Below are 27982 nucleotides of genomic sequence, written 5' to 3'. Positions count from 1 at the left end.
TCAGTCAGGGTGTTTGGTTTTCCATAATGCTGAAAATATTAAACTCATAGTTCACAAATAGAAAGAAGAAGAGAAAGGTACAGCTGAATTAGAAAAATTAACTGATTAAGGATGCTGGAAGGATGCTGAAAATGATAATGTAGTAATATAAGACAAAATGTGCAATGCTATACTGAGTTCTTAGTCATAAGGACCTAGGGAAAATGGAAGATCTTGACATGTGCAATTACCCTGGTTAAGAGTAAATACATGGTGGAAACAAGCATTAAGCAATGCATGACTGTATATTACATACTTACCTATAGACTAAACACCTGCCGTATACAGACATTTAACTCTGTGCTTACAAGAGGTTTATGTTGTGAATGTTACTCTTACAGAAAGCCTAATCAACTTGAGAAAAGAAAGGTTAACAATTTGTCCTTTTAACAGTTAAGGAATAATTAAGTGCTAAACCTTGCAGTATTGACTTTAACATCAATAGGAAAGCAGAAAAGGCTGAGCTTTGTATAAGGCTGCCTAGGATAAGGTTTTCTTGGAACAAATGGAACTTCATCTGGGGATGTGGAAAGTTTGAGGTGAAATAGGGAACAGTTAACAAGCTATAGTAAATCAAGGCATGGGAGTGAACACAAAGAAGAAATAAGCACAAAATGTCACCGAATTGATGAAAGGAGAGGGAACAGTGAAACCCACGGTTTTAGATAGGTTTTAATAACATACTAAAAAACTTAGAAACCATGAGAACATTTTGTTCTATAGTCATGCACTACTTAGCAACAGTGATATGTTCCGAGACATGCTTCCTTAGGTGATTTCATTGTTGTGAAACCATCATAGACTGTACTTACACAAACCTAGATGGTCTAACCCAGAAGTCCCCAACCTTTTTGGTACCAAGGAGCAGTTTTGTGGAAGATCATTTTTCCATGCACTGGGGGTTTGGGGGTAGTTTTGGGATGATTCAAGTGCATTACATTTATTGTACACTTTATTTCTATTATTATATTATAATGAAATAATTATACAACTCAATGTCATGTAGAATCAGTGGGACCCCTGAGCTTGTTTTCCTGCAACTAGATGGTCCCATCTGGGGGTGATGGGAGACCGTGACAGATCATCAGGCATTGGATTCTCATAAGAAGTGTATACAACTTAGGTCCCTCTCAGTTCACAATAGGGTTCACGTTCCTATGAGAATCTAATGCTGCTGCTGATCTGACAAGAGGCAGAGCTCAGGTAGTAATGCCAGCGATGGGGAGCTGCTGTGAAAACAGGTGAGGCTCAGCTTGCTGGTGCCTGCCGCTCACCTCCTGCTCTGCAGCCCTGGGGCTGCAGACCCCTGGTCTAGCCTACTACATACCTAGGCTATATGGTATAACCTCTTGTTCCTAGGCTACAAATGTGTACAGCATGTTACCTCACTGAATAGGTAATTGTAACATCAGTATTTGTGTATCTAAACATAAGTAAACATATAAAATGGTATACCTGTGTAGGGTACTTACCATGAATGAAGCTTACAGGAATGGAAGTTGCTCTGGGTGAGTCTAAGTGAGTGGTGAGTGAATGTGAGGCCCTGGGACATTATACTACTATAGGCTTTATAAACACTGTATAGTTAGGCTACACTAAATTTATTTAAAACTATTTTTCTTTCTTCAATAATAAATTAACCTTAACTTACTATAATGTTTTTACTTTAAAATATTTTAAACTTTTAAAAATGTTTTAATAATAACACTTACCTAGAACACAAACACATTGTACAGCTGTACAAAAATATTTCCTTTCTTTATAACCTTATTCAGTAATCTTTTTTCTGTTTTTAAGTTATTTATTTATTTTTACTTTTTAAACTTTTTTTTTGTTAAAAACTAAGACACAAAGTTATACATTTACCTAGGCCTACACAGGGTCAGGATCCTCAGTATCCCTGTCTTCCACCTCCACATCTTGTCCCACTGGAAAACCTTCAGGGGCAATACCATGCATGGAGCTGTTGTCTCCTGTGATAACAGTGCCTTCTTTTGGAACATCTGCAGGACCTAAATGAGGCTGTTTTTACAGTTAGCTTTTTTTTTTTGTATGTGTAGAAGAAATACACTTTGAAATAATGATAAAAAGTATAGTATAGAAAATACATGAACAGTAACATATTTGATGTTTACTATCATTGTCAAGTATTATGGACTGTACATACATACTTTGTATGACTGGCAGCACAGTGGATTTGTTTGCCTCAGCATTACACCAACACATGAGTAATGCTCTGTGCTAAGATATTACATCATTAGGCGGTAGAAAGTTTTCAGCTCCATTATAATGTTATCGGGCCACCAGTGTATATGTAATCTGTTGGTTACCGAAACATAATTAGATGATGCATAACTATTACATTATTTTATATTTTATTATATATTAGACAATATGGAGATATTGAAGATTCTTGAGGAGAGGATCAACATGTTTAAAGTTATGTTGAAAGTTTAGTCTCATTGAGGGCCGGGTGTGGTAGCTCATGCCTGTAATACTGGCACTTTGGGAGGCCGAGGGGAGCGGATCACTGGAGGTCAGGAGTTTGAGACCAGCTTGGCCAATATGGCGAAACCCCATCTCTGCTAAAAAAACATACAAAATTTAGCCGGGCCTGTAATCCCAACAACTCAAAATATATTTGTTAGGGAAGAACCATGTTATTATTATATGCTGTTTATTAGAGTACATAAAAATAAACATGATATATAAATTTATATTCTATAGTATTAATATAACATATTAATGAATATAAATATATTTTTGTTGTTTTAGAGGAATTCCAGGGAAGAAATGTGGTATAATCATACTTACAGCAGAGGAATTAAACTGTTGCAGGGTAAGTAAATATTTCTTTGGTTTAGAAAATACTTCCATACTTCAAATGCTATATCTAAAATTGTACTTAACTAATTAATTTTTAAGTAATTGTAGCAAAAGTGTTATACAATTTTATAATCCATAAAATATCATTTTAGATACTTAGCCCTATGACCAGAGAGACTGTATTTCATAGTCTGAAAAGTATAATCAGTTATTTTAATAATCTTTTTAAGGAATTGAAAGTATTAAAATAACACCTAATATCAATACTGCTTTTTAAGCATTAGTATAAGGAATAGTCACTTATACCAATCAGTTCAATTACTGCAAAATTTTTTGCAGTATTTTTGAAGATCTATGTGTAATCCTGAAGGAATATTTCTTGTCATTTGAGTTTACCCCATTTGTATAAGATATTTTCCCCAGTTTTTCTAATTTAATTAATCCAGAATTTATATTGGTTCCATCTCTTGTTAGCTTGGGAAGTCCACATTTGAAGAAAGGCTTAGCTGCCACTACAGCTAGCAGTAGGACTGCAGAGAGCGCATACTCTGTATTTTTAGAACATTGCTACTTTTAGTTGCGATTTGCTGATGCACCCATTGACTCATGATTAATGATTTCACTGTTGTCAAGAAATGGGGTGATAGCTATGACACTCCACACTGAAAGTAACAATGACCAGCTTAATCTGAAGTCAATATTGTCTGTTTAATGTGGGCCAACAGATCTCTGGGAACTGGTATTTCCAGAGGAAAAAATTTTTCCCTAGATTACCTCTAGTGCCCTTTACTTTTAATTGCTGCTTGATTGTAGGAACAGAAACTCACCCCAAATACCAAAAGCTTAACACTTTGACATTGACCAGAGTTTTTATAGAGAGAGCCATAGTTTATTTTATTATCTCAAGAAGTTGTCTTTTTAACTTTTAGATAAATCTGTGGCTTTATTTACATAATACATTTCTGGTGGGACGTGGTGGCTCGTGCCTGTAGTCTCAGCACTTTGGGAGGCCAAGGTGGGAGGATCACTTGAGCCCAGAAATTCAAGCCTGCCATGAGCTATTGTGCCACTGCACTCCAGCCTGGGCAACAGAGCAAGACCTTGTCTCAAATATATATATATTATATCTCTCAAATATAGATAGGTGATCAATAGATAGATAGATAGATAGCTGAGATAATATTCTCAGGGAATCATATGATATTACTTGTCAGCAAATGATAGAAACTGGGTATTAACAACTGTTTGGGATTCTGGGGGCAGGAGTAGAACAGTGAGATAACAATAGGAACTATAATAACAGATGAGTGGAAATAATTAAACACTAATATTAGAATTTAAGTCATTTAAAATAACATGTAAATTGAAGCCCTTCCTATTGTTGTGCTCATTGTCTTTGTCCCCCTGGGCATGTCACAGTCATATCAGTCTCAGTTTTCTCATCTATAAAATACCCAAACATGCTCACATGTAATGCTGTTAAAGACTATCAGACTCAAGTTAAGTTTTGGTTTTGCTACTAATTTGTACTTTGTCTGATCAAGACACTTCACTGCTTACTCTGTGTTTTACTTTTCGTATTTGAAGGGCAAAAAAACAAAAAATGTGAACTAATCACTAGACTATTTAAAAAAAAAATCTTCCAGTCCTGGTAATCAACTACCATAACATTAAGTTTGCTACTATAATGTGCATAAAAGTAGTTTGCATATACTACACAATGCCTTAGAAAATATAGCATAATTATTTAAATGCAGCGATATTACCTATCCTATTTTTTTAGTTAAAATGATACAATGATTTTTTAAATTATATTATCTAATCATCATTTATACTTGTCTCAATTTGTAAATGTTTAAGATAATATATATTTTGTATGATAAAGGAGGAAAGAAAAAAGGAAGTTCACAGTCAATAAGATACATGTTCTTTATGGTGATATTAACATGCTATTTTGTCAAAATCTTGAGTTTATTGAGCAGATTTTGTGTAAATGTGTAATGAATACAGTACTATCCGTTCTATTTCAAAGTAGAACCAAGATACCAAGACATAGGTTGAGTATGGACAGGCTGCATCCTAAATATCTTCCACTTTCAGTTCTACTCTCTTGTTAGAAGAGCTGGGAAAATTCTTTTACCAGGCCTTAGTAAAAATGAAAGGGAATGTGTCATTTAGTGGTCTAGGTATTTTTATCCCTCTTTTTACAATTAATTCAATAACATCTGGAATTATCTTTCAGTGAGTCAACACATATTTCTCACACTTAGAAATTATAGATTAATACTTTTATCAACATTGTTTAAAATCTTGGTGTAACTTCATCTTGTTTTCTATGTCCTGATTCTTGGCTACAGCCTTATTGATCATCAGCATCATTATTAATACTAATAAACTTGAAATAGCATTTCATTACTACATTAGTGTAGTAGAATGCACAAGTGTACTCAAAGCAATGTTCATAGTTACTTCAGAAGAATCAATGCTTTTTAAATTTATACTTTAGGGAACATTAAAAGTATTGGGCATTATTATTTATAATGTTGAATGTGATCATTTTAATTCACCTACAACATCATAAAAATCTACATTTTTTTCTTTAAAATGAGTTGTCAGTTATTAACTTGTACAATGAACATAAGCTTTAGAGTCAGCTCACCTACATTTTAGTCTTACCTTTTTCACTATTTAGCTGAGTGAGGTTATATTGTTGAAGCTTTAATTTATGCATTTGTAAAATGACATATTTTTTAAACCAGTTTATTAGGTATAATTGGCATACTAATAGCTGGACATATTTAATGTATACAGCATGGTGAGTCTGGAGACAGGTATATACCCATGAAACCATCACCACAATCGATGTCATATAATATATTAGTCACTTACAATGGTTCCCCCTACCCTGCTTATTTATTATTAATATTTTTGTGATAATAAACAGCATAAGATTTACCCTTTCAGCAGATTTTAAAATATACAGTGCAGTATTGTTAATCATAGGTACTATACTGTATATAGTAGATCTCTATGACTTATTCATCTTGCATAACTGAAATTTTGTGCTCCTTGATAATACCTTCCAGTTTCTTCTTCCCCTCAATCCCTGGAAACCATCATTCTACTCCCTGCTTCTATAATTTTTACTATCTTAGAATCCTCATATAAGTTACAATATGTAGTATTTATCTTTTTATGGCTGGCTTATTTCAATTATATAGTGTCTTCCAGGCTCATCTATCTTGTTGCAAATGGATGGATGTTCTTCCTTTTTAAGGCTGAATAATATTCCATTGTTTTATATATATATATGTGTGTGTGTGTGTATAAATTTTATATATATATAAAACATTTTCTGTATCTATTCATCTGTTGATGGACACTTCATTTACTTCAATATTTTGACTTATTTATAAATAATGCTAGAATGAACATGGGAGTTCAGATATCTCTTCAAGATACTGATTTCAGTCTCTTTCTTTGGATATATACCCAGAAGTGGGATTGCTGGATCATACAGTAGTGCTGCTTTTAATTTTTGAGGAACCTCCTACTATTTTCCACAGTGGCTGCACTAATTTGCATTCCTACCAACAGTGTACAAGGGTTTCCTTTTCTCTATATCCTCACTGACACTTCTTCCCTTTTCATTTGTTTTTTGATAGTAGGCATTCTAACAGGTGTGAGCTAATCTTTTGTATGGATTTGCATTTCTCTGATGGTTGGTGATGTTGAGCACCTTTCATATATGTGTTGGTCATTTGTATGTGCTTAGAGATATGCTTATTCAGGTTCTTAGCCCATTTTTAAATTGGATTGATTTTCTATTTTTCATTTTTATTTATTTTTAGTTTTTGCAGTATTTTTGAAGATTTGTAGGAGTTCCTTATATATTTTGGAAATTAACCTTTATGGTATACAGTATCTTAGTCCATTTTGTGTTGCAATAAAAGAATATCTGAGACTAGGTAATTTATTTTTAAAAAGAAGTTTATTTAGTTCACTCTTCTACCAGCTAAGAAGCTCAAGAGCATGGTACTGGCTTGTGGTAAGGGCTTTCATACTGTTTCACAATGTGGCAGAGAAAGTGAAAGTGGAAGCAGACATTTGTGAACATAGGGAAACCTGAGGAGCACCCTAGCTTTATAAAAACCCACTCTTAAGAGAATGAAATCATTCTGAGAGAATTAATCCAGCCTCATTCAAGACTGTGAAAGCAGCACCTACCTATTTATGAGGGATCCGCACCCATAACCCAAACACCTTCCATGGGGCCCCACCTCCCAGCACTGTCACACCAGTGATCAGGTGATCAAATTTCGACATGAGCTTTGGTGGGGACAAACAAGTCATAGCAAGCACAGCATATTTTCTCCCATTCTGTAGGTTGCCTTTTCATTCTGTTGATTGTTTCCTTTGCTGAGCAGAAGCTTTGTAGTTTGATGCAGTCCCACGTGTATTTTTGCTTTTGTGGCCTATGCTTTTGTATCATATCCAAGAAATAATATCCGAGGCCAATATCACAAGGCTCTATATTTTCTTCTAAAAATGTGAATATTATTAATACTTCCTTTAGATGTATACTCTACAGGAAAGAAATGGTAACATTTAAGAGATGTATAGGTCATAAATTTATACAAATGTTTATTTGTAGTGTAATAATCCTAATTATCTCAACTTATTTTGATAGTTTTATTCAAATGCAAATTTTATACTTAATTAAATGCCACAGTAAAAACTAATGTAGTTTAGAAATTATGTTGGGAGTGTATCTTCACTCAGTATATATATTTTTTTAAATACAGGGTCTCACTCTATTGCCCAGGCTGAAGTGCAGTGGCACAATTTTGGCTAACTGCAGGCTTTGAGCTTCTGGGCTCAAGTGATTCTCCCACCTCAGTCTCCTTCCTAGCTGGGATCACAGGCAGGCACCACCACACTTGGCTAATTTTTTTTTTTTTTTTTTTTTGATAGAGATGTGGTCTTGCTCTGTTGTCTGGGCTGGTCTTGAACTCCCAGCCTCAAGTGATCCAAGCCCCCCTTGCCCTCCCAAAGTACTGGGGTTACAGTCATGAGCCACTATGCCTGGCCTTTTGTGTAGTATTTTAAAAGTAGCTTGAAATTTTTCATAAAGAATATTTTTTGTTTTTATTGATTGATTGATTGAACAGTGTTTACAAAATGTTATTATGTCCTTGGAATGAATGCTTAGAATAGAATGGCAAGAAAAAAACAGTACAAAACACAACACCACAACCCCCAACCCTGGTCCTTGTTTTTAATGAACACATAGTTTGTGGGAAAGAGAGACATTAATCGGCTGACTATGCAGGTAATATATGTCATGATATGTTCCATGTGATTCAAATATATTTTGAGAGTACAGCAGGAATCTAATTTATATTAAGCCTTGGGGGATCACTGGGCCTCTTTGAGAAAGTGACATTTAAGCTAAGACCTAAAGAAGAGTAGTGTTTGCCAGCCCAAGGATAAGAATTCCAGCAGACACAGCTGTATAAGGTCCTGAGGTGGGAAAGGCATGTGTGGGTCTGATGTGAGATGGCCAGGGGTGAGGAGTGGGAGTTGATTGAGCTAAAACATTGCCAGATAAAGATGGAAAAGGCTGGTCAGAACCCATTAGATGTTGGCCTTTGTGGACCATGTTAAGGGTTCTGCATTTTTCCTAAATGCAAGGGAAAGCCTAAAGCATTTTAAGTTGTGAGCAACATGAATTTTTCGTGTTTCAAGAATCTTATTCTGTCTGCTGAATGGAGAATGGATTGGATACATCAAAGAATGGAAGTGGGAGTAAGGAATAAATGTCACTGGACATGTCTGGGTGAGAAATAAGATTGAACTGGACTGAGGTGGTGGCAGCAGAGCCAAAGTAAAGATTTGAGCAAAATTTTAGAGGTAAATGGTGCAACTGGTAGTGGATTGGATAAAGGATCAGGAAAAGAGAAGAGTCAAGGATGGCTTCCTTGGGCACTTGGGTGAATGACAATGCCACTAACTGAGCTGGGAAAATTATAGGAGAAGCAAGTTTATGGATAGATGTTAGATGTTCAGATTGGAATATGTTAGAAGTGCCTGTGAAACATCCAAGTGGCTTTATTCAATAGAACGTTCCTTATATGTGGAGCATTAAAGAGAGGTCTTAAAAACTATCAGGTGACATTAAGCATAAGGCATAAAAACAAAACAAAACAAAATAAAACTTTGCAGTGATGCTTGTGTATTTTTAAAAGTATATAAATACTTTTCCTCTCAAATGATTTATTTTGTGCTTGATACAAATGTACCATTTAATCCCTGCTAAGTTGTTAACCTGGGTAATTGCAAGAACATTCTTTTTCCTAAGGTTATATAATTTTCTGCATTGAAATAAATCTTTATTTTGAATCATTTATTCATTTTGCAAGCCCAAAGGAATATAATTTGAAAAATTAAATTTAGTATTACATTTACCAGTGAGCCTATGAATATTCATGCTTTTATAATAGTACACCTCTGATGTTTTATTCACAATCCATTTGAAATAAACACATTTCATTTATCTATTATGCATTGTAAGTATACAGATTGTTTCTTGGAAGTTTATATTTTGGTCCAGGTGCTTTGGGAGAAATGTGTTAAAGTGTAATGTTTTTCTGCAAGAACAATGTCCTTGGAATGTCCCCATGTTCTTAGAAAGCCATTCTCTCCCAAGGGCCTTTAAATATATATGGAAATGAAAGGGCATTCAAAATAAACAAACTAAACCAAACAGCTCGTCCTTTTCAATGCTGCCCTTGATTTTATAATTTGATCATCCAGAATGATTATTTCACTGCTTCTGTAATAGATAGTATAGAATTTTTGATCTTTAAACCTCGAATTTAAAAAGAACATGACATGCTTGAGAGGTTTGAGGTGATAGTGATGTCCATATTGTCCTTACCTCTATTGTCACTATACCTTGCTAGAATGTATTTCCTGCTCTGTTATAAATGTTCCTCTGATAGAAGTTATCACAGCTACATGCTAAAAGTAAAATAAAATAATACTATACCATTACTTTTGAAAATGTGAAATTAACAAATCTGACCTTTCCAAGGGTAGATACTGCCTTGTTCATTACCCTATTCCAAGATTCTAGCTTGACTATTGCTTGCAAAATGTTCACTAAGTAAGATAATGAGTGATTGAATGAATGATAAAGGTAGCATCATGTTTTGTGTAGTCTCCTGGAATTACTGAAAGGAAATAATTAAAAGTTTAGGTGTATACTTAGTAAGTATTGCTGGACTGTGTAAGATAAAGAAGTGATGAATAAGAGAATGCTTTTTCAGACATTGTTAACATTTTATCACGTAATATTCAAAATTGTAACCTCTTTGTTTAATCTGAGTTACTTTGCCACTTCACCTCTTTCCAGCATTTTAAGCTTTCCTGTTCAGTTAAAAAACACACAAGCCTGTAATCCCAGCACTTTGGGAGGCTGAGGCAGGCGGATCACGAGGTCAGACGATAGAGACCATCGTGGCTAACACGGTGAAACGCTGTCTCTGCTAAAAAAAAAAATACAAAAAAATTAGCCGGGCGTGGCAGCGTGTGCCTGTAGTTCCAGCTACTCGGGAGGCTCAGGCAGGAGAATGGCGAGAACCCAGGAGATGGAGCTTGCAGTGAGCCGAGATCGCGCCACTGCACTCCAGCCTGGTGACAGAGCGAGACTCTGTCTCAAACAAAAACAAAAACAAAAACAACACACACACACACAAAACCCCACAAAAGTATTTATTTTGATTTTAAATAACAATACATTTTCTACTTTAAAAATGGTTATCAATAATGTTATGATACCCTAGCTTGTTTTCCTTTAAATCATGTAGCTGCGAGTGTTTCAGTACATAAATTGGTTTAAATGATTGATTTGACATAATAATTAACATGCAAATTGTAATTTAAGTTACAGAAGAAAATTGTTTTTAAATGTAGTTACTGATTCATTATACTACACTCGTATATGATTAAGCAAGTAGGAACTTTCCTGTTCCCAGATTATAAACTATGTGGTCAGTGTTTATCTTTCTTATTCCCCATCTAATCATCTAGTACATCTCAACATTTTATACATACTAGATATGTAGTAAAAACTTAGTAAATATTTCCTTAATGAACAAGAATTTTTTTAACTATGTTCTAAAAATGTGTACCTGTATAACTGAAGATATGAATGAGGATCCTATATTATAAAATTGAGTACCTGGTATCACCTAGCTCAATATCACTTTTCAAAGGAAAAATGTTAACAGTTTTTGAAAAGTAATGGTTTTGTAATTGGAATGAAGAGTACCAGCAAAATTTTTAAAGTCATATAACCCTTTAAAAAGCAATTTTATGTTGTCTGGGATTCTCCCAAACTTGGCCATTTGCATTAAAATAGCAAATATGTTTTCTTGTCAAGTCTTGTTTGTGATATGCAGTTTCTAGTTATTTATAGCCCAAATCTTGAACTGTTTTATTAATTTTGTTTTTAGGATGCTGTTTTGATGCAATTTTGTGCAAACAAATTGGACAAGAAGGACTTCTTTGGAAAATCAGATCCTTTCCTTGTATTTTATCGAAGTAATGAAGATGGCAGGTAGCTTTATTTTTTATGCATTTTAACTATATGGTAATGATGATACTTGAATTATAATTATTTTTCTCAGAGAAGCTCATTAAATTGATAAATGAAGTAAAATAGTTTGAGATTTTAAAAATTGATATGATTTTTGCATCTCAAAATAATGTGCAACTTTATAAACATTTTATGTTTTGTCTGATACTTAAAATGAAAAATTTCTAGTTTCATAGAAATATTTCCTCTTTATTTGTTATAAAATTATAACATTGAGTTAATAGTTTAGAAGAATTATATTTTGTGAAAACCTGAATGCTGAAACAAATATATTTTGTTACAGATTTGAACCAAAACCATTTTCTTAGAGAAGGATATGGAGCTTATGGGTTTTTTTTTGCCAATGATATCTGAGTCTAACTTTCAATAAAAATGTTCATTGTATTCTAGTAATTTGAATACTTTTGCCAGTTATGATTAGACTAGTTTCTATAAATTTTGAATATGTCCTTATGAGTTATAGACCATAATTTAATATGTATGGCTCTACTATTAAATATATCTGACTTGTTTTTTGTGATTCATGTTGTACTATTAGTATTTGTGAGAATGCTTAGTTGTTAATAATATGGCTAATTTCTGTTTAGATTTAAATAATAACCTTGCTACTTAATAGCTATAGTACTATGGCAAGTTTTTAACCTATGTGAGATTCTGTTTTCTCTTCACCTGTAAAATGGGGTAGTAATCATAGCTACCTCACAGGGTTGTTGATCAGATTAAATTAGTTACTATACAAAAAAATTACTAAGTTTGTCCGACACATAAGAAGAACTTAAACATTAGCTAATATTATTATTATGTATAGTTAATATTTTCTTTTTTGTTTTTTTAACTATGTGTAATATATCAGCTAAAGAGAACATGTTATTTGGAAATTAAAAATGAGGGGAATAGAACGGGAAAAAAATGCTACACTTATATATGAAACTATACAATGTGTTGTTATGTAATAAGTATAAAATGTTGCATAATATAGACAGTTTGCTATTCAAAGTGAATGCACTGGCCAGTTTAAAATGATGGTCTACTTATTGGGAGATGTTTGTTGATGCAGCTACTGAGCAACTGTTGGATATATTTGCTATAGTGTTACACTATTAGATTTTGTGTATTTCCCTTCTTTTTGGTGGTAAAAATGTCAGTGTCATATGCATCTGAACACTAATTTTATTCATAAGATAAATGTTGCAGAGTGAGGAAAATAATATTTGCCAGGCATTTCAAAAATAGAGGAAAACCTCAAGAATGATTCCGAATTTCTTGAATGAAAATGTTCTTATGAACTACTTGCTCCCTGAATTTTCTATTTTTATTCTTATTAGTTTTCTTTATAAAGTTTAGTTGTACAATTGTAAAATTTCCCTTTGTCACACATCTAATACTCCTAGTGATACTTTTATTAGAAAATGTATTATGCTTGTAAAAATGATGTTCACGGCTGGGCACGGTGGCTCACGCCTATAATCCCAGCACTGTAGGAGGCCAAGGCAGGCGGATCACGAGGTCAAGAGATCGAGACCATCCTGGCCAACATGGTGAAACCCTGTCTCTACTAAAAATACAAAAAATTAGTTGGGCGTGGTGGCAGGTGCCTGTAATGCCAGCTACTTGGGAGGCTGAGGCAGGAGAATTGCTTGAACCTGGGAGGCAGAGGTTGCAGTGAGCCAAGATCTTGCCATTGCACTCCAGCCTGGGCAAAAAGAGTGAAACTCCATCTCAAAAAAAAAAAAAAAAAAAAAAAAAAGATGTTCACCCATTAAATAAAATCTAAATATTAAGAAAAATACAACTAATCCAAAAATGTCAACTAATTTGAAAAAACCGTTTTTAAAAGTTGGTGAATCTCATTTCAGAAAACTTTCCATTTATATTTACACACAGAAACCTAGTTTGCCAGCTTGATCCAAATATTTTATGTATGTATACGCACACATAGGCTTTGTTGTATTTTGAATGTATACAGATGCTTTTACGCCTCACTTTTTGTCTCTATTTTTAACTGCAAAGATTCTAGCTTTATTTTAAATATTTTTGAATATGGGACTATTTCAAAAATTGCCTAATACCTAGTGTATTTGTGGCTTATTTCATAAGAAAGAGAAAAACTTAATTTCTACTGGAAGTATTAATTAAAAGCCTTCATACTATATGATCTTATATTCTTGCTTTGACATTTATTTAGTAGCTTGACATTTATATATGATTGGGTAATAATTTTCCTTTAGAATAGCTATTTCTGATAAATGGCCTCACTTAAAGTATCTGAATACCAGTTATTCAATAAAAATATATTTTTATAATCCTATTTGTAACACACACATTATATTTATATGGAAATACTTCTGAATGTTAGGAAAAGCTACATTGGACTCCTGGCAGAATTTTTATGAGTTACACCAGCACTGGAATTCTTATCAGTGAGGTTTTCCTGTATATATGATATCTAATACATTAGAAATGAGAATGATTAATAGGCAACAAATGACTACCTGCCTCATAAATATCTCAGTAAGAAGGGCATGCCTTCCCTCAGAGGAAATGTTTCAAGTGTCAAAAGTGTTTAATTACTGCAGCTGGTGACACTAGGAATATAAGAGAAATTTTGATTTAACCATAAGCAAAGAGGCCAAAAAGTCAGTAGATAGTTGAACATGTTGGTCTGAAGATGGTCAGTTGGTTTCTCAGTCTGGTCTCTCTCTCTCTGTCTTTCTTTTTCTCTCTTTCTCTCTCTCTTCCTGTCATCTATCTAGATATCATCTATTTAGCTATCTATATCTATCACCATACTAAAGACTTGCTATATATTAGAATATGATACAAGAGAAGAAATTCCCTTTGCAGATCTTTAAGAATGTATTTTATTTTTATGAATATATCTTAATGAATATATTGTTTCTGAAACAAACCAACATACAGCTCTGCCTTCCCTCTGTAATTTGTTTTCTATGAATTTTTCTTAACAATTTTTGGTACCTTGCCTTTTCTCTGTGTTCTGAGCCCCTACAGCCCTCCCCTAACTTGCCCTATCCACTTTGATTTTCTTCTTCTGCTTTAAGACATCTTCATTGCCCTTCAAGAGTCTTCTCTGTCTGGCCCTCTGTCTTACTTGTAATGCCTTTTCCCCCATTGACTCCTAAATTGCTTCAGGTGAGTCAGCTCTGAGAACATTTGACCACAGATACATTTTCCTGGGCTCTGTCAATTTAATGACACGAGTTTCCATAGATGGGTGAGGATACTGCCTGGAAGGAGAAGGCACGGATGCCGTAAGTCTTGTAATAAAAACTTGATCCTTTCATAAAGTATTATGTTTCTATCTTATCTCTTAATAGAAACAAATCCCTCTTGTTTGAGAGTAGGAAAATGAACTTGAAGACTTATCAAAGGGGGGATATTTCATCATGGGGGTTAGGGGCTGTATATTCACTATGCTATTTGTTAATATTTTCATGTGTCATTACTGTTAGATAATTGCATTTGAAACCCTTCATGACTAAGGTCTTGATGAAGGTTTATGTATTGTTTCAGTGAAGATCACTTTGAATGCGTCTAGCTCAGAAACTGCTGCATAAATTCACATGAAGGAAGAACATTTCCAGGAGCTGATTGATGTCTTAAGATTGAATAGTTTTGTGGAAATGACACTGGAATTTGAATCAGAAAACCAAGCTTAAGGCTTCGTGAATTCTGCCCCATATTGTGAATTGCTGTCTTCCTTCCCTTAGGAATTCTTTAGATATATAGAACCAATAGTTTAGATAAAGAAAGAACCCACACACTGAGTGGTCTTTCTATAGATTCATGATGTGATGTTAAACTTAAATGGGCCCTTGGGGCTCCCAAGGAATTCTACTCCTTTTTCCTAATCTATGAACATTTTCTTTATCCCAGACACTTTATCACTTATGTCTCATCCTCCTTCTTTGCTCATTGTCATGCATCCTCTTTCATAAGAAAATGGTGGCAGTTGGAGAGCTTCCTCATGATCCCACCACAACATCAACCCATATACTCTGCCTTCCTGAATGTTCTTGCAGAATGACTATCTGGCCTCTCAAGGGCAGCTCCTCCACTTATGCTCAGGATCCCATCTACTCTCACCTGCTTAAAAGACATTGCTCCCAGCTGGGCATGGTGGCTCACGCCTGTAATCCCAGCACTTTGGGAGGGCGGGGCAGGTGGATCACGAGGTCAGGAGTTCAAGACGAGCTGGGCCAAGATGGTGCAACCTCGTCTGTACTAAAAATACAAAAATTAGCTGGGTGCAGCAGCAGGTGCCTGTAATCCCAGCTACTCGGGAGGCTGAGGCAGGAGAATTGCATGAACCCGGGCGGCAGAGGTTGCAGTGAGCCAAGATCACGCCACTGCACTCCAGCCTGGGCGACAGAGACTCCGTCTCAAAAACAAACAAACAAACAAACAAAAACATTGCTGCCACCTTTCTCTCATGCATCAGAAGTGGCTTCCTTTCTGCCAGATCTTTTCCTTTACCAGACAACCTTGCTGTTATCTCTTCCATCTTGAAAACAAAAATTAAAAGTAAAAACAAGAAAAACAAAAACATTTCCTGTGATTAATCCTTTCTTTTCCCTTAAATTAGCCTAATTTTTTTCTTTTTCTTCACAGCTAGACTAAAAGTTCACACACTGTGCCTCAGTTTCTCTTCTCTTTCTTAAACCCACTCTTAAAACCAGGTTTTTCTTCTCAACATTCCAACAAAGCTGTTCTTCTCAAAGTTGCTGGTGATCTTCATATTCTTAGGGACCTATGGATATTTTTCACTCCATCAGCATGTCACCACAATTTTTACAGAGATTGTTTACAAAACAACTTTAGGATTTATTGAACTTTCAGATTGCTTTTGGTAAATTTATTGCAAAGTACATTATGGTGAGGTGATCTTTCAGGTTTTAAAATCACGTATCTCTTTCCATGAAGTGATGTAGCAGCAACAGTGGAACTGACTATTCTGAACAAAAAGTAAGCAGAGGAATGGCTACTAAAACAATAGATCTATTAAAATAGTCAAAGCATGCAAATAACTGAAAACTTTTTCTTTACAGTTTTACAATTTGTCACAAGACAGAAGTTGTCAAAAACACTCTAAATCCAGTATGGCAAGCATTTAAGATCTCAGTCAGAGCATTATGTAATGGAGACTATGACAGGTAAGAAGGATAGTTTATTCAAAAATCTTCAAATAACTTTTAAAAAAATCTACGGTGATTTGGGGAAGTGGGATAAGTTGGCTAATTAAAATTTGGTTAAACTTATTTTCCAAAAATGAAAATATGCAAATGCAAAAATACATTGCATATTTGTTTTAAATTTTAATTTATTATTCAAAAGTGTTTCAGAACCTTCATTGCCCTAAGCCTTTTCTATGGTACAGTCCTTCTAGAGTGGAACAAGTAGAAACACGAAAGTTGCAACACTATGCTTAGACATATTATCAACCCTGAAATACTCTTGAAAATGTTATTTGGCATAACTCATGATTGCTGATTCACAAAAGTTCCATAGTTGTAGCACAGGAGATTTTAATGTTTCACAATTACCTGGGTAAGGTGGTCCTGAGGATTTTCCCACAATATACCTGAAGATTTCTTAATATCAAAGTTTTTTTCTTATGAAACTTTATTGTATGCTTATAATATAAAAACCCCATCCATCCCAAAAGAAAAGCAAATGAAAAGTAAAAATCTCAATCTTCATTTTGTTACATATGATAGAAAAATAGTTTAATTAACCCATATCATAGAACTATTGATTATCAATATGTTATTAAGTTTACTCTGAAATTTATCATGCCACTTGACTATCATTCTTTTCGTTTAATAAGATCATATCTTTATTTAGCTGGACTCATTTTTTCCTAAGAAAGTTCTTAGAAAAGTTCCTAAGAAAGTCATAATGTTCTTCCTCATTAGCAGCATCAGTCAGCATCACCTGGTGATCTCACAGAAATTCAAATTATCTAGCCCCAATACAGACCTGCTTAATCAGAAACTCCAGGAGAGAGGTCCAATAATCCATGTTCTGACAAGTGCTCCATATGATTCTGATCTTTGCTGAGTTTGAGAAACACTGCTCCAAGACAGCAATTTTCAAGAGTGGAGAAGTGGGTGCATACCATCCCTTTGAGGAGCTCTATCAAACTGCACATGCTTCCCTTGTAGACTCTCCTTACTCTCTTTAAGGAGTCAATGAAGATTTTAGAAGCCTCTTTTAAGATGTGAATTGGATTGTAGTAATGAAATTAGCAAAATTAACTTCAAATTCATATGTAAAATCTGCAAGCATACATTGTTTTATCTAAGAAAATCAACTTATTTTTAAATTCTCAACCATACATTATTTTGATCTTACTAAGTAACTTTATGTGTATGTTTTTCTCATGTACAGAACAATCAAAGTAGAGGTGTATGACTGGGATCGAGATGGAAGGTAAGACAGTTCTTATCTTCTTATTCTTGAACTGGGTGTATCAAGAGGCACATACATTGAAATGACCACATTTTTAAATTGTAATTTTTAGATGGCATATTTGTTTTGTTTTTCCAAATGTTACTGATGCATCTACATGAAATTTTAAGAAGGGGCATATTTTCTCCAACCTCGAGATGAAAATAGAGGTTTTTCTTATTTCCAGTAACTTAGTAAAGATTTTCAACTTGAATCTGATGATTATAGATGTCTGGTTTTATAGCTGTAGTGAGTATCAAATTTCTGCATCTCAAAATTTCTCTGAACATTTCTATAACATTGATATCCCTTACTGTTCAAGGGAACACAAGTAAGCTTTGCATTCACCATCCAACTCTGCCTATACATATATATATATATACCACACCACAAAACTCGAGAATTGTGTCTGGTCATTGCCAGACCAAATAGTTGTTCAGAGCTCTGCAATCACTGTAGTCCTCTGCATATCAAAGTAGACATTAAAGACTAAAAGAGAGGAAACACATTTTTTTCTTTTTTAAGCATATTTTGTTTCTACTGTCATCTACGTAGGATGATGATGAGATGTTTGTAAAATGATCTTAAGCCAAGGACCCAGAAATGCTCAAATCCCATTTTGCCCTAGAGTACTGCCTTTCTAGGTGCTCCCTGAAAGGATTGAATATGCGGGTATCAAAGGAGAATGATAAATGGGAAAGCAAAAGTTACTTTTAATTTTTCAGTCGATGTGTGTCCTAAACTCAAATCCATAGCTCACTGATAAATGGAGCTGAAACATGAGGTTAAAGCTAAATAATGCTTTTCTCTCTGCATCGTGTACATGCCAGAAACCAACCCCAAAGGGATGAAAGTGCCTGGATACCTGAACACTCCTGTGAATACAGGAACAAGTTCAAGAAGGCTGGCCTGTGCTGAGGGGACACCCCCTTCTCTTCCCTTCTGCTGCATAGGCAGAAAGTTGCTCAGTTGGAGAGCCACATGCCAGCATGTGTATGACACTTGCCCATATGCTTACTCACACACACTGTGCAATAAGTGTCCTGGAATTTGATGCAAATAGTATTTTTTTTTTCTTTCAAGAAGTGATAAGAGAAGATGGGGAGAGAAGTGGAGATTATTATTCCACACTTTAGCTGCTACCAAATAAGTATATAAGACTCAAATATTTCAGTCTTTAAGTTGTATCACAAACATTATTATGAAAGAGAGTTATAACACTGATTTGAAGTTTGCTCTTAGAGATAACTTCATAATAATCCATGCTATGCTACTGATCTTTACATTTCTGCCAGGTATTCGTTTGGTTAATGTGTTATTTAGTTCTATGTGCATTCTGGAGAAATCTTATCAGAAAACCTTCTATTTTTCCATAGGGAGTTATGCTCCATTGCTTTATTAAACTTGATTCACTGAGATAATGAGTTTTGCTGCTCAGAATAATAGAAAAGGAAATAATACCAATCTGAGTAAAGGACTTTATGCCCTGTATTATATACCCTATTTTATATTTTAATTGTGAATAGGCAAAAGTGGTGGCTTTTCCCTAGTAATTTTGAACCCATTTCCCATTTAGAAACAAAAAGTGCAGCTCACTGCGAGAGCTCCTGTAATTTTACATAAACATGATCCTTGAGGCTGAAGCAAATCTGACTGATTTTCAGTGTGAAAATATAAAAACTGTTTTTGGAGTTATTTCTAAATAGAACTTGTCTCTAATCCTAATGTAACAGAAATGTATGTGATATTACATTAGAATTAGAGACAAGAGTATTTTTGGGCACATGAGAAATGGCTTAAAACTTTGGGAAATGGTTTTAATTTAACCACTAATAAACAAGGGGTATAAATTTAGGTTTCATCCACATCCGTAGACGTTCAATCCTAAATTTGCTGAAATTATAGATATTGTATTGTCTTCCTTCAAATGATGAGTTTCTGTGACTCTCCTATTGTCTCCAATCTATTTCTGAGCCACAAGAATTTTGAATAGCTTTGAAGATCAGAATTACCTTGGAATTTAATTATCTTTTTTCCTGACTTGAGCATTTTGAGCATTCCTATTCAGGATATGATTTATTGAAAGTTTCTAACATGCCAGGTATTCTCTAAGCATTTTTAATGTTATTCCTTATTTAATTTTCACAATAAATGATAGGTACTACATTAATTACCATTTACAGATAAAGAAACTGAGGCAAAGAAGTAACTTGCCTAAAGTCACAAAACTAATCAATGGTGGAACCAGGGCTTGAACTCTGGCAGTTAGCTTCCAATAGTATATTCATAACTATTGCACTGTCTTTTTTATAGCATTGTAATCGTAATTCCTGGCATTAAGAGAAAGGCTTCAACCTGGACATTGGACTTACTCTGTGCTACTTTAATGTGATAGTTATGAGGACTATAAAGAAAATTTAAGAAACAATCTAACATAATTTTTTTATTATCTGAAATTGTATATTGTCTGGAAAAGTGGGTAAAGCATTTCTTGGTAACAGCTTTTATGTAACTAGAAGTTTAGGTAGAAAGAAATGAGTATTACAGACCCTGAAAGAATCCTAATAGACATTGAAATGACCAGTGAAATGTAAAAAAGAGGTGGCTTAGATTAAGCGAATGAGAGCTATAATAAGAGCAAGAATAGAGAGAGAGAGAGAAAGAGAGAGTTTGTTCACAGATGATTTGCGCCATTAGATAGGAAAAACATTTTTCAACAAGAAATGGTAATTTACTTTTGAGACATCAGATTTACAAGCAAAGAAACTATTTAGATATTGAGATTTGATAAGCATATTTTGTCATTGGGTCATCAACTGCTTGGGGGGAAGATTGGCAGTGCTGGAGGATATATTAATGCATTTTTAAATACTCATCTTAACTATACCATCATTAACAGCATGTTCAAAAGAAGTCTAAGGAGTTAAAAACTGAAAATAAAGGGGTGAGATTGGGAGGGGAAAATTGTTTGGTGAAATTTAAACATTCCTTGGAAATGAATAATATGATTAGTAGAATAATTAGGGGAATGGATTGCAATTTTGTAAGTTTAATACCTTTTTAATGTTTGAGTAAAGTGCTCTTCTATTAATCCAAAAATAGATCTATATTTTAATGTAGAAAATTTAGTGTATAATTCTATATAATACATTTTCACCAAGAAACCTTTTTCAATGTTAGCAAAATGATCAGTTTGTGGATGCCATATAAAAAGCAAAATTAAAATAATTTTGATAACCCTTTTAATTCAATAACATATCTTATGTATGAAATTTGAAAAGTGCATTAGTCGCCAATAAAATATAATACATAAAAGTTTTTTAAAATCCAGATATTAATTTTATAATTTAATAATAATGATCACTGTGTAGATTATTATACAAATTGATATGAAGCTTATGATTATGTGTGGTCTAATAACATGGTTATTACACTTTTTACATGTTTTTTTAATCCGACAAAATTGCCCAATGTAGATTTTTAAAAAAAATCAGAGTGACTATGATAGGACCCATTATATTTCATGACATAATGATCAACAGAGACTGTTTCCTGTTACTTATTTTTGTATTCCTGTCGTCATTAATATTTGTCCTAAATCCTGTACATGTGTCATTTTTTACCCTATTTGTTGATCCAGAACTTTTAATTCTTCTTATTAAAAAACATTATTTGCTCAGTGGATGTTTTTTGACAACTTGGACTAACATTGTACAATGGAAATATAATGCAAGTCACATATATAATTTTAAATTTTCTAGTGATAACATTACAAAGTAAAAGTAAACCAGTGAGATTAATGTACTAATATATTTTATTTAATCACGTGTTTCCAGAATATTGTCATTTTAATATAGAATCAATATAAAATTACTAAGAAGGATTTTTACTTTTTAAAAATACTAAGTCTTTGAAATGTGGTATACATTTTATGTTTACAGCACATCTCAATTCAGACTACCTACATTTGAAGTTATAGCAGCATGTGGCTAGGGGCTGCCATATTGGTTAGTATTACATAGACTTTAATGAAGTCCATGTAATATGCATCATAAGTAACTTTATATCAGATGAAATGTTTGTCTGCATTTAGTAGAAGTCTAGAATCGACTCCTTATAAAATGGGGAAAAGCTGGTCAGATATCTGTATTATTTTGTATGTAAATTTACTCATAAAAAACCAATAAGGCAATGTGCTCTTTCAATCTAGAGAGAATATGTCAGTCAGATATTAAAGTGGCAGCCAGAGCAATAAAACGAGACCCTGTCTCTATGAAAATAATAAAAACATTAGCTGGGCATGGTGGCATGTGCCTGTAGTCCTCGCTACTCGGGAGACTGAGGCAGGAAGATGGCTTGAGCCCAGGATGTTGAGGCTTCAGTCAGCAATGATCATGCTACTGCTTTCTAGCCTGAGTGACAGAGTGAGACGCCTGTCTTAAAAAAAAAAAAAAAAAAAAAGTGGGAAAATGCTTTACTTGCTTACAATCACATTTTGTTTTACTAGCTAGAGTATTTCAGACAATTGTGGTAATGATATTCACAGATTGGGCACTTCAGGGACTGGTGTCCTCCTGCGTCAGAATTCTGGTGGCATTTTTTACTAAATTCATCAACTGAAATTGATTCTATAAGAAACACCTCACAAATCTATGAAGCATACAAAAATGCGGTAATGTGGTAATGCTGTTGAGCATGTAACCAGTTGACATTAAATTAGGTATCTTGAGCTAATGTAGAATAGAAGAAATATAGTTACCTGTTCTTTTTATTGAAACACATTTACAACGGTCTGAGAGTTAGAGGCATTGCTTGACCTTGGTATTAATAATCAGTTGACATGTGTTTAATTTTCAACAAGTTAAACCACAATGTTAAAATCATTCCTATACTTCTCACTATTTTTTTTTCTTTTTTTTTTTGAGATGGGTGGATCACTATTGCTTTAAAAGATGTGAAGGAATAATATTTAAAGCTCACTTTAACAATTGAAAAGCTAAAGTGCTGAGGAACTGCCTTGTGCTGGTTGCAAAGCAATCAGTAGTGGTATCCTTGAAAAGCTTCAATTGCTTGAAGTTTTTTCAGCTGAATTTGTAGCTTAAATTAAAATTCAGGGAGCATTAGTGGAACAGTGCTGCATTAATACCATGTGGTTGTGATGTGGGACTGATTGTAAATGGGCCACCAAGTAGATTGCTGCCTACCAGAAAAATGATGCTTTGACGAAAAGGCTGAGTTAGTGAACTGTCCATCATAAAATCCCCGCTTGTGAACAGACAGAGTAAAAGTTTCATTTTTACCACTCTGTATTTTATCAAATGTAGTCATTTCAATAATGATATTTATATAATTAAATGCAAACTTCGTTTGTCTGCAAATGCCATACAAATGCTGTCATTTTCTGTTGTTACCTTAGAAGATAATATTTGATCAATGCATTTGATGTTTTCATTCTGGGATTATGCATCATCATGACCAAGTGCTTCCTTGCCTATTGCTGAAATGTACTTGTGAGTTGTCTAAAACATTAGAACTCATTTAGAAGAAGCATTTGTAAACCTTTTATATTTTTCTTATTTATTTTGTTTCCTTACTTACTCTGTAGAATCTTCCCTTAATGGTAACCTACAATTTGCTTGCAGTTAACCCTGAATATCCTAAACCTGTATTTAATAGGCAAGTTTCAGCCTCTTTTTCTTGTTCCCTTACATATCACTTCTTTCAGACTTAAAATGTTGATAAATGGAATTTCATAATCTATATGTGATTCATTGACATATCTAGTCTTCCAGCTGCTAAAAATATAGGTCATGATTTTTCTCAACTGTAGCTTGTGAATTTTTTGTCCCATTTCACTTCAATCTGTAATTGTTGTTCTCAAAAAAGACTGATTTAATTCTATATGTATCTACTATACCTGAAGTGGTAATCAATTTTTAACTTCTGTACATCTTCATTTATTTATGACTCAATAGAAATTATATTAATTAATTTATGAAGAAATTGTTATTGAGCACTCATTATGTGTTCAACATTTTGCCAGGTAATATGACTTAACTAAAAACTTCAATCTTTATACAACAATATTTTAATTTTATTTAATGTGTTTTTTAAATATATATCCACCTGCCTACCTTGAATAGTCTGGGATTCTTTCAGATAATGTTTCAGAGGAAAAGGCTTTTTCTCATTTCAATAACATTTTTAAGAAAATTATATAAACATTTAACACCAGCCCTTTACTAGAAGATCTTTGCAGGATTTTTGAAAGTGGTATTTCAGCCAGTTTCACTATACAGTTTTGGTGTTTGTCCTGTGCTCTTCTATCCCACATATTTGCTTGGCCTCACCATTTGGAAAGCCCTTCTGTGTTCATTTTGCCTGTTGATATTCTGTTCGGGTCCGATTTCAATGCTGTCATTTGTATGAAGGTTTGCCTTGTACATTGAAAGTCATTTAATCCCTCTCTCTTTTGTGTTTACTTTGCCACTTTGGAATGTTTATCAGCATATCTAACACATTATGACTTATATTGAAGTTATTTGTTTCTGCCTTCTCCTTGATATCACAGTAATCCTCTCTTATCTCTGGGGGAATATGTTCCAAGACCCCCAGTGGGTGCCTGAAACCATGAATAGTATGGAACTCTTTATATAGCTCTATTTTTTCTTTTACGTACATACTGACATTAAAGTTTAATTTTTACCTTAGGCACAGTAAGAGGTGAACAATAATAATAATATAGAACAATTATAATATACTCTAATACAAATTATGTGAATGTGGTCTGTCTCAAAATATCTTATTGTACTGTACTCACCTAACTTACAGGTCGTAGTTGACAGCAGGTACCTGAAACCACAAAAAGTAAAACCATGGTTAAGGGGGCAGGGGTAGGGGAGACTTCTGTAATTACAAACTACCTGAAATCAAGAACTGTGTTTTGTCATATTATTCCTCACAGTGTAGATTATAGTGGCTTTAATGTAGTAGCTTGTTGCTATGTTACTTCAGTAATACAGAAGAGAGGACTTAAAATAGAGCTCTGATATCTTTCTTTTTCTTGCTTTCTTTTTTTTTTTTTTTTTTTTTTCTGAGATGGAGTCTCACTCTGTCACCCAGGCTGGAGAGCAGTGTTGTGATCTCAGCTCACTGCAACCTCTGCTGCCTGGGTTCAGGTGATTCTCCTGTCTCAGCCTCCTGAGTTGCTGGGATTACTGGTGTCTACCACCATGCCTGGCTAATTTTTGTATTTTTATTAGAGACGGGGTTTCACCATGTTGACCAGGCTTGTCTCGAACTCCTGAGCTCAAGTGATCCACCCGTCTCGGCCTCCCAAAGTGCTGAGATTACAGGCATGAGCCACTACACCCTGCCAGCTCTGATATTTTTCTATATCAACACTCAGTCCTCCATCAGTACTTATATCCCCTTTATTTTAAATTATGAAATTACCTTAAATAATATTAGAGCTTTTATTTCTCTGGTGAAACTTCAGATAGTGAGTAATTAATTTAGATGTCATTTTCTTAGTCTTGTTTTCACAATTTGCAGGTACCTTAGATTTTATATTCAGGAATCTATCATCTTTCTTGTCATTCAGATTAATTACTTTTTCTGCTTTATTCCATATCTAAATGCTGATAATGTTCACCAACAGGAGAATTATCAAGTTCAAATCATCAAATACATTTATATTTTAAATTTTTATTTTTAATCACCTTACTATTTAAATTCAACTCCATTAGAATGTCATCAGTCAAATTTGGAATACAAATTAAATTCTAATTCTGGTATAAGGTGATATTAGAATCTTATGGCTAGAAGAGGCCTTTAGAGTTAACTCTTTGTTTACCAAGAACAGATTGAGCATATTTCTTGATATTTGATACTGAATGAGTTATATTAATTTCACCACTAAATCTGCCTTTTCTCTCTCAAGTTTTATTCTGTTGTGAGGTTACCAGAGGTGGTATTGAAAATATTTATCTGCCATCAAAATAGATGGGAGCTGTACAATGGGAATAGGGTCCTGGGAGGCCTTTTCTTTGCCAGAGCCAGCTTTTTAATTGCTGAATTATGGGGTGGCCCAGGGAGTCCAGGGGAAGGTTCTGGGAAGCTGAGGTAGTAGCTAGGCACACAGAAAATGGTGAGCAGTGACTAATTATCAGTGGGAAGGTAGATAGATATCTTTGTATTTTTATATTTACTTTGGCTTTATTGATTTACACCCCTTGAATGTAAGGCCTAGACATTACTACAACCCCAACCTTGCAGACTGGAGAGATCGTAGTCATATTAACCCTGCCCTTACTGTCATCCATTAAATCCAATCAGTTGCCAACTCTTGCATCTGTTAGAAATAAATAATTGAATGTTGCCTCCATTGTCACTAGAATGAATGAATTTCCTGAAGTTAACTATGCAATTATTTATAGTTTTATGACATGAAAAGATGGAATAAACGCAGATGTTTATGAAAAGAGTATAAATATTTGTTACCAGGCCAAATTTATTTTGCAACAGTATCACAATTTATACAACAAAATACTGAGGATGAATTTTTTAAAAGTAAACAGATACTGAAAGAAAAGAATAGTACAGAGAGCAGCATAGCAGTAGAAAAAGTTTTTACAATGCAGCCTGGTGAAAAAGAGAATAAATCAGAAGTAAAGATAGCCTGAATAATAGAAATGGTAAAAAGTTATATTATAAGGGACTACTGTGAATTAGACAAAATAGGAAGCTCTGGAGTGAGGGCAAGTGGGTGGACCTGAGTTTTTATACATGTCTGTCAAAAACATCTGAGTTATAAATCCAACTTTCCAAAATAAATATATATTTTTTTATCTCCAGTGCCACTATTGCTGAATTAGGATTAACTCTATCACTGAAAATGAACTCAAGTTATCTGAAAGTACTAGTTTTTAATTTGGCCTGTAGGCATAATGTAGTATCAACATTCCTAGCTTTCTAACTCAGCATCCCACAGCAACTCAAGCTGAGAATTGCTATGTGAAGTCCATAGATTTAAATACATCAAGCTTTATAGGTAAAAATATCGTACAACAAAAAGTTAAAAGATGATTAGAAAATAAATTGCAACATATATAGTGAAATGAGATTACTTTAATATATAAAGAGCTCTAGTACAATAATAAGAAGATGCCCATACCTAGTAACAAAGGGGCAAAGACTTTAACAATTTTTTTAAAAAAGGTGAATAAATATTTTAAAAATGAAATTTACTAGAATATTAGTCCATTTTCATGCTGCTGATAAAGACATACCTGAGAATTTACTGTATTAGTCTGTTTTCACACTGCTGATAAAGACATACCCAAGACTGGTCAATTACAAAAGAAAGAGGTTTAACTGGACATACAGTTCCAAGTGTCTGGGGAAGCCTCACAATCATGGCAGAAGGCAAGGAGGAACAAGTCACATCTTATACGGATGACAGCAGGCAAAGAGATAACTTTTGCAGGGAGACTCCCATTTTTCAAAACCATCAGATCTCATAAGAATTATTTAATATCAGGAGAACAGCATGGGAAAGACCTGCCCCCAGGATTCAGTTACCTCCCACCAGGTCCCTCCCACAACACGTGGGAATTCAAGATGAGATTTGGGTGGGGACACAGCCAAACCATATCATTCTGCCCCTGGACCCTCCCAAATCTCATATCCTCACATTTCAAAACCAATCATGCCCTCCCAACAGTCCCCCAAAGTCTTCACTCATTTCAGCATTAACTCAAAAGTCCACAGTCCAAAGTCTCATCTGAGACAAGGCAAGTCCCTTCTGCCTATGAGCCTATAAAATCAAAAACAAGTTAGTTACTTCCTAGATACAATTGGGATATAGGCATTGGATAAATACAGCTATTCCAAAAGGGAGACATTGGCCAAAACAAAGGGGCTACAGACTCATGCAAGTCCAGAATCCAGCAGGGCAGTCAAATCTTAAAACTCCAAAATGATCTC

General features: G+C 34.1%; 1 protein-coding gene across 2 annotated transcripts in view; it reads left to right on the top strand.

Moving 5' to 3' along the window:
- Positions 1–27982, top strand: part of CPNE8 (copine 8) — a 264159-nt gene that overhangs the window by 131808 nt on the left and 104369 nt on the right. For both annotated transcript variants that reach the window (XM_054443312.2, XM_063672626.1), the window contains 4 exons: positions 2815–2878; positions 11385–11488; positions 16594–16698; positions 17936–17977. In XM_054443312.2, coding sequence (XP_054299287.1) covers positions 2815–2878; positions 11385–11488; positions 16594–16698; positions 17936–17977 — 315 coding nt within the window. The remainder of the gene's footprint in view (positions 1–2814; positions 2879–11384; positions 11489–16593; positions 16699–17935; positions 17978–27982) is intronic.

This window comes from Pongo pygmaeus, chromosome 10, assembly GCF_028885625.2.
Source record: "Pongo pygmaeus isolate AG05252 chromosome 10, NHGRI_mPonPyg2-v2.0_pri, whole genome shotgun sequence".
Lineage (NCBI taxonomy): Eukaryota > Metazoa > Chordata > Mammalia > Primates > Hominidae > Pongo > Pongo pygmaeus.
Note: the sequence above shows the minus strand (reverse complement) of the source record. Positions and strands in the feature narration are given on the sequence as shown.